The sequence below is a fragment of the Marmota marmota genome, unplaced genomic scaffold, assembly GCF_001458135.2.
Source record: "Marmota marmota marmota unplaced genomic scaffold, marMar, whole genome shotgun sequence".
Taxonomy (NCBI): domain Eukaryota; kingdom Metazoa; phylum Chordata; class Mammalia; order Rodentia; family Sciuridae; genus Marmota; species Marmota marmota.
In genome coordinates, this window is record NW_025999945.1 from 6,418,046 (window position 1) to 6,426,493 (window position 8,448).

Genomic DNA, 8,448 nt, shown 5'->3' on the forward strand with positions numbered 1-8,448 from the left:
TTTTCCCCCCCCCCCCCCCTTTTTTTATTGCTCAGTTACAGGTAAGAGGTTGGATCTCTTTGTGGCTTTGATTTGTGTTCTTCAAGTGACTAAGGATGCTGAGCATATTTTCTTGTAATTTCTGGCCCTTTGTAACTCTTCCTTGGATAATGTCTCTTCAGGGTCTTTGCCCATTTGTGAAATGGGTCTCTTGTAGTTTTGTTGGTGAGTTATGGGAGGTTGTTACACATGCTGAATATGCATCCCATTTCATATAGTGATTGCAAATATTTTCTATCACTCTGGGAGTTGTGTTATCTCTGTCAATGGTGTTCTTTGATGAACAAAAGTTCTTAATTTTAATAAAGTCCAGTATCTCTCTCTCTCTCTCTCTCTCTCTCTCTCTCTCTCACACACACACACACACACACACACACACACACATTTCCTGTGATTTTGGGATCAAAGCCAAGAAAGCATTATCAAATGCAAGGTCATGAAGCTATTCACTCATGTTCTCTTTACAAAGCTTATAGTTTTAGTCTCACTTTTAGGTTTTTGATCCATAAAGGCATGCACCTTGATGTGGGAATTCTAACTTCCAGAACTGTGGTAAAATGAATTTCTGTTGTTTACGCTACCTAGTTGATGATGATATTTTGTTATGGCAGCTTAAGCTGACTAATACAACCATATATTCAAGGATTTATTTTTGGGATCTCTATTCTCTTACATTGCTCTACTTTCCATACTCTTCCAGTAGTCTATATATCTCTGCAGTCTTTCATATGGTCTTGATGCCCATACCAGAATGTTTTGATTTCTGTAGATTTGTAGTAAGTTTTAAAATCAAAACTATATCCCCAGCCCTATTTATTTTATATGTTGAGACAAGGTCTCACTAAGTTGCCCAAAGTGGCCTTGAACCTGTGATCCAACTACCTGCCTTAGCTTCCCAAGTAGCTGGGTTTACAGGTGTGAGCCACCACATCTGGCCCATTTTGTAGTTTTCAGTGTACAAGTCTTTTATCACCTTAGTTAATTTTTTTCAAGGTATTTTATTCTTTTCTATGTTATTGCAAGTGGGATTTTTTTCATTTGTTTTTGGATTTTTATTGTATATAGAAACACAACTGAATTTTACATATTGATTTTATGTCCTTCCATTCTGCCTAATTTGCTTATTAGTTGTAACATTTTTGTGTGTGTGCAGAATCCTGAGGGTCTTGCACATATAAGATCTATGTTGAATATAAGAGATGAAAGGAGGCATACTTGACTTAGTCCTGATCTTAGAGGAAAAGTTTTCAGTGTTTCACCATTCAGGATGACTACATCTGTGGGGTTTTCATAAAGAGCCTTTACTGTGTCGAGGAAGTTTCCTTCAGTTACTCTCTGTTGAGTGTTTTCATCATGCAAATGTTTCTGGTTTTATTATTTTTTTCCAGCTGCTTTTCTGCATTAATTTGGACAGTTGTGATTTCTTCTTTCATTCCATTTATGGTATGTGTTATGTTTTGGATATGAGGTGTCCCATATGTGGTGAGACAATGCAAGAATGTTCAGAGATTAATCAATGAATTTATCCATTGATATGTATTAATTTGGGTAGTAACTATAGGCAGGTAGGGTGTGGCTGAAAGAAGTGGGGGGGGGGTGCCTTTGGGATTTACATTTTGTCCCTTGTGAGAACAGCTCTCTCTGCTTCCTATTTGCCATGTCCTGAGCTGCTTTCCTTTGCCACACTCTTCTGCTATGATGTTCTGCCTCACCTCGGGCCCAGAGCAGTAGAGTCAGCTGTCTATGGACTGAGACCTCTGAAGTGTATTGAGATCTCAAATGTATTAAAATATGTGAGCAAGTTTGACTAAGGAAATGGCTGTGTGGATAAAGCTATTCAGTTCTTGGCAAAGGTCTTGTGGGCAATACCCAACTCTGCCTTCCTGCGGCTCCAAATAAACTTTTTCTTCTCTATATTGTTTTTGTCAGGTCTTTTAGTCACAGTGACACAACAGTTGATTAAAACAGTATATTACATTAACGATTTTCATGTGTTGAACCACCCCTTTCTATGACATTATCCATTTAAATGACATTTGGGAAATTCTGGAGATTAAATCCAGGGCCTGACACATGTTAGGCAAGCATTTGACCATTGAGCTACACCCTCTGCCCTTTTTAAGTTATATGGAGACATGATCTATGTTGCCCGGGACGGACTTGAACTTTATCTTTCTGACTCAGTCTCCTGAGTAGCTGGAATTACAGCTGTGCAGCACTGAACCAAGCTTCCATTATATTGTTGAATTGACATAATTACAGACATGAAGAACATGTTCTTCATGTCTCTAATTATGTCAATTCAACAATATAATGGAAGGCCGCAGGTGAGACTATAGAGGGGTATCTTGAGGTGATGTTGTGGTAATGAGGTGATTCTGTACCTTGATCAAGGTGGCGGTTCTAGAGGTTTACTCACATGAAAAAATAGCCAAGTTACCTAAACTCATTGTTGTGCTATGTCAATTTTGTAGTTTTGATTTTGTACTATAGCTGTGTAACTTATCATTGAGAGAAACTGGGTGAAAGATACATTGTATCTCTGTACTATGTTCACAACTTTTGTGAACCTATCATTATTTCCAAGTAAAAAGTGAAGGGAAAAAAACTGTCAAATATTTTCTCATTTCAGTCATCTTCATTGGTTGAATACCATGCACAGTGCAGTCCTGAAGTCAATAATGTTTACTGGAGTTCTGCCTTTCTAACTGGTCTCTGTTGTTTTCAGTTAAATAAGAAGTTTTACATAGCATAAAATAAACTTTAATAGTTTCCATATGTAGACTTATGAATCCTCTCGGAGCCTAGCATGACAAGTGTTAATGTTATCACAGTTTTGCAAATGTGACCTTGAAGAACAGAGTGGTTACTTGCCTAGAAAGGGCTGGAAACACCTTAGAAAGCCACACAATTTACATTCATTGTTCCTGCATATTTTAAAAATCCAGGGAACTCTAAGTAAAATTTCTGTAAATGTGACACTTTCAGAATAAGAACTAAAATTGAACAGGATGTTTTATTGGGCTTTTTCTTATGGCTGTTCCTTACTCAAAAAATAAAATCTGCTTTTGTTTCACAGTGAGAACACTGATGAGATCCAGGACAGGCTGTGGCAGTTGAGATGTCATTTCACGTGGGATCTGCAATTTGAAGACAGTGAAATACCGAATTTAGAAAGCAGGATCTTGGAACAGATTGAGTTCCTAGACACGAAAAACAATGTGGGGATTCACAACCTCCTGGCCTATGTGAAGCATGTGAAAGGCCAGGATGAGAAAGCCCTGCAGAGCTTGAGAGAAGCTGAAGACTTGATCCAGAGGGAGCACGCAGACCAGGCAGACCTGAGGAGCCTGGTGACCTGGGGCAACTGTGCCTGGGTGTATCACCACATGGGCAGATTGGCAGAAGCCCAGACTTACCTGGACAAGGTGGAGGACACTTGCAAGAAGTTCGCAAGTCCCTCCTGCTACAGGCTGGAGTCTCCTGAGCTGGAGTGTGAGGAAGGATGGGCCTTGCTGAAGTGTGGGAGAAAGAATTATGAGCGGGCCAAGGCCTGCTTTGAAAGGGCTCTGGCAGTGGAGCCTGAAAACCCTGAATTCTATGCGGGGTTTGCCATCACTGTCTACCGCCTGAATTACAATAATGTAATTTCTCTTGGCCCCCTGAGAAAGGCTGTCCAGCTAAATCCAGATAATACATATGTTAAGGTTCTCCTTGCCCTGAAGCTCCAGGATATAGGACAGGAAACTGAGGGAGAACACTACATTGAGGAAGCTCTGAACAATACCTCCTCCCAGACCTATGTCTTTCGATATGCGAGCAAGTTTTATCGAAGAAAAGGCTGTGTGGATAAAGCTATTCAGTTCTCGGCGAAGGCCTTGCGGTCAACACCCAACTCTGCCTTCCTGCATCACCAGATGGGGCTTTGCTACAGGGCAAAACTGTTCCAAATAAAGCAAGCTAAAAACATGCAGGATAGAGAACATGTGGACAGAATAGTAAGATTAGTCATATTTCATTTTGAATTTGCTCTGCAACAAAAGCCCACATTTGCTCTTGCTCTTCTGCACTTGGCACGTATGTATGTTGAAGCAAAGGATTACAGAAAAGCCGAAGACAGCTATCAAAAATTGTTATTGATGGAAACAGATGAGGATCAAGTACTGGTAGATGCACATTTCTACTATGGCCAATTTCAGGAATTTCAAAAGAAATCTGAAGATGATGCAATTAGGCATTACTTAAAAGCAATAAAAACAGAAAAAGAATCACATTCAAGGAATCAAAGTATGAAGTCTTTGGAGAAATTGGCCTTAAAGAAACTTCAGAGAAATGCATTTGACCTGGAAGGCTTGAGCCTTGTTGGTTTTGTCTACAAATTGAAAGGAAAAATAAATGAAGCCCTGGATTACTATGAATGGGCCCTGAGCCTGGCTGCTGGTTCTGAGAAAACTGTGGGACATGGTCCTTAGGCACTGAATATCAGCCACTTTCACATTTTATTCTCTTTTAGGTTAATATGTACTATAATCATCTATTCTGTTTGCTGCTTTCAGAAACATTCTGTGTAATTCATTGTAATGATGTAATTTTTAAACAATTACTCAAAACCTAATATAACCTTAAACAGACTTAAATTGTATTTAGAAAATGGTGAAACAGAATGTTTGTGTGTGTGTGTGGTGTGTGTGTGTGTGTGTGTAGAGGGGGGGAGACAACATTTGTGTGAATGCTATTTAGTAAAATAAAAGTTTACTGAGCAGATTGGTAGCAAGTAAAGACACTGAACTTGCATACACAACATGTTTAATTAATTCATTTTATCAACAAGTAGTTTATAGTAATATATACCAAAAATACTAAGGTGAACAGCAAATGCTTTTCCTGAACTTCATGCAGCTTATGATCTAGTCAAAGAAACAGGTACATAATTAAAAGTGGACTTTCTCCATATTTCAGGTTTAATTTACTATCAAATTGTCCCAGGGTGTTTCTCTTGTACTATGCCATTTTATTTGAAGCACTATTTAAGTTACTTACTGATAATCTATTGATCTAAGTCAAGAAATATGAAAAGGAGGTAAAACAATTTGAAAGCAGAGCTCACTGATGCAAAACAAATCTCAGGATTGCATAATATGTTGTTCAAGGTAGGTTTGACCATTTCCAAGTAGCACACTTAGATAATGTCTTTTTGTTAACTCAACAGCACCTCTCTTTCTCATTCTTCTCAATTCTGGAAGAGGTATTTGCACTTCTCGGTGCTGAATAATACTACAGTGTGATACAGTCTGGATGTTTTCCAGAGAAAAACAACACATAGCAAATCCTGAAACTTATGTGCTCTTTTGTATTGAAAATACTACTGACAAACTTATACATGAGCATCTCTAGGCATTACCAAGAAGTCTGTTTAAGTTGGCAACTGAATTTTAGGAACTTATTACTTCCAAATAAATGACTGACAGATCCTCAGTTGGTACTCTTATTTAGATTGACTCCTGAGGTGCCCAAGCCCAGGCCTTTGCTAATTGCTTTCACTGTAGGATCCAGTCCATTGTGGACCACTCTAGCCACCAGTGTATTCCATTCTCATGAACTGCTTCAGGAATCAGTCTACCCTACAGCCTCCTCCAACTAGTATTACCTACTCTATTCATCCATTTTCTGTTACTATGACAAAATATTTGAGGCTAGGTAAGTTATAAAGAAAATAGATCTACTTAGCTCACAGTTTTGGAGGCTGAAAATTCAAATAGGATAGCATAGGCTCTAACAAGGTCATCCCCCCCCCAAAAAAAACTGTACCATGTCAGGGTGTATGATATGATGGAGTACACAGATAAGGAAGCAATCACACAGCCAGACAGGAAGTCAGAGAGGGAAGAGGGGTCATTTTTACAACCTCTCACTAGGCACTACCTCTTGAAGCTTCCACCACCTGTTAACATCACTATGCTGGGGACATACTCACAAACCATATTCAAACCTTAACCACCATCATCAGCCTGTGGTCACAGCTATGTGCCTTGCTCCAACTAAACCAAATGTGATGGCAACCACTTCCACCCTGAAGTTCCATGCTAAAGGACATACTCCTTGAAACCTCCACTTTTACTTAGGCCTCTTCCCCCTAAATATCAATATATGCCCAACATCTCCTGATCTGTATTCATTTTTCCTCTCTGACCTGAAGTCTGCCTCAGATCACTTGCAGGCAGTATAATTATTTTTAATTAGAAATATAAATGATGGTATTATTTACAGCAGGGATTCTCAACCCTGGTGGGGTGAGGGTAGTGAGACAGGAGGATTTTGCTTCCCAGAGGGCTTTGACAAGGTCAGAAGGGTTTTGTTGTTGTTGCGTGGGGGGGGGGGCTGTCNNNNAATTGTGGGGTACTTCTGCCATCTAGTGGATTAACACAAGAATGCTGCTTAAAGAGCCTAGAATGTATTGGACAGCTTCCCACAACAAAGAATTATCCAGCCCAAATGTTACTAGTGCCAAGTTTGAGAAAGTCTGACTTCATCTACTTCTTGGAAGTTATTGACAGTCAGTGTTTATTCTGAAGGACTACTTTGGGAATCCCTATTATGTTTGTTTCCCAAGCAGGTTTTACAACAAGTTGTGTTTAATTTTCTGTTCCCCTTTTCTCCAGTTGTTGTATTTTACATGTTGATAAACATAATGTTCAAAAGACAATGAATTATTGATTCTCTCAAGATTTGCTCAGTTCAACCGTCTGTTTAAAAAAAAATTGGTATTCAAATTCCATGTAGTAATTTCAGCATGTTCAACATACTCCCTCAACAGCCAGGTCTTTTTTTTTTTTTTTTTCCAATCCTGATAATGTATAGTCCTTTAACATTTTTTACAGATGATTTGTGTTTTCCTAAACAATGTAAGTAGATATCCGAGAATTTTTCCCTTTGACTTTTTTTTTAACCACTGATGGCTTAGTCATTTAAACTTCTATAAACAAAAACTATTTCTTAGCCCATACACAGCTAAGAAAAGGGAAGAAGAAGTAGGAACACAGAAAGGGAAGAAAATGATGGGTGTATGGGAAAACTTTTCAAACATCAGAGCTTTATCGAATTTTTCTATAATCTTAGCAAGACGGAAATTCTGGGTTTATTTTTCAATGCAAAATAAATCTGTGAGTACCTTTTCTAAAATTTGGTTTCAGACTTCAGGTAAGTATTACTCTAACTTACAGGCCTACCATGCGCATGTTCTCTCCCACCTAATTTCTGACCACAAAGTTCATGTTTGCCAAGTATGTTCCCCCCTGAGGGCCTTTGCACCTACCTTTTTATCTACCTGGAATGCTTTTCTCCAGTCTCATATCCACAGTGCTCACTCCTTCATCCCCTTCAGATCTTTGTGCAATGACCATCTTCTCAGCGAAACCTTCCCTTACCACCATATTTATAAAACATTATACACCCCCACCCCTCTCTTTGCTCGACTTTTCCCGTAGCACCAGCATTTAATAGGTTTTGCTTATTGTCTTTATCACCCCACACCAGAAATGAACTCCATGAAGGTATGGGCCTCATCTGTTTTATTTATTGTTATGTTGACAGTACTTTGAACCAAGTCTGGCTCTTAGCAGTTGTTCAATAAAATCTATTGAATGAACGAACGTCTGAATCCAATGAGCACAGAAACCTTAATGTATGGGAATATGACACTTTCTGCTTAGGTCCCCAATTCAACCCCCACCCCTTATCTTCATTGGGACCTTATTGCACAAAGCGCCGCAGCAAGGGCAAGGAAGTATAACACTCATACAACTGTGAGTGGAAATGTACACCTCTTTGTAAAGCCTAAAATGTATATGCATTTTGACAACAAACTTTTCCTGTTTTAAATATACCAAGTAAGAACCGCGGTGTACAGCGCTGCAGTGTTGCTGGTTGAATCCAAAGACAGGAACGGAAGCAGAGACATTAGATTCACTTAGATGGTAGAGAGCTGGAGAGAGCATCTTTACCACAATTGCAACAAAAATAATGCTGAACAATCTCCTGATGCTTTCGCTTAAAATAATGATAGATAAAAATTCGACAGTTAACCGAGAGGCACATGAATTCAGCAGGTCAGAGGCCCTGCTGCAAACTCAGAACGACCCTGCGCTCGGCAAAAGTTTGGCCGCGGCTGGTCCGCGCTCGCGTTAAGTTTCGGTTTCTGGAGCCGGTCTCGGCGCCCAGGGGGATCAGATTCGGTTTCCAGTTTTCTTTTCCCGTTCGGGTCCAGCCTTTAACAAAGACCTGCGCGCGGCCGAGTCCCCGCGCTGCCCACGCCAGGCGGGAAGCGCGCGCACGCGCACTCGCCTCCAGTCCGCCCGCCGCGGTAGCCGTGGTGCCGGGTGCTGTGGAGCGAGCCCGAGGGCACCGCCGCCT

At 40.0% G+C, this 8,448-nt stretch overlaps 2 protein-coding genes across 2 annotated transcripts in view; both read left to right on the plus strand.

Annotated features, from left to right (window-relative positions):
* LOC107154466 (interferon-induced protein with tetratricopeptide repeats 1) overlaps window positions 1-6,375 on the plus strand; it is a 9,791-nt gene extending 3,416 nt beyond the window's left edge. The window contains exon 2 of the mRNA XM_015500103.2: window positions 3,119-6,375. Within this exon, the coding sequence (XP_015355589.1) occupies window positions 3,119-4,511 (1,393 nt within the window). The 3' untranslated portion in view covers window positions 4,512-6,375. The remainder of the gene's footprint in view (window positions 1-3,118) is intronic.
* A 1,896-nt stretch (window positions 6,376-8,271) lies between these two features.
* Ifit5 (interferon induced protein with tetratricopeptide repeats 5) overlaps window positions 8,272-8,448 on the plus strand; it is a 7,306-nt gene continuing 7,129 nt past the window's right edge. Inside the window, exon 1 of the mRNA XM_015500104.2 lies at window positions 8,272-8,448. The gene's annotated coding sequence lies outside the window, so the exon portion shown is untranslated.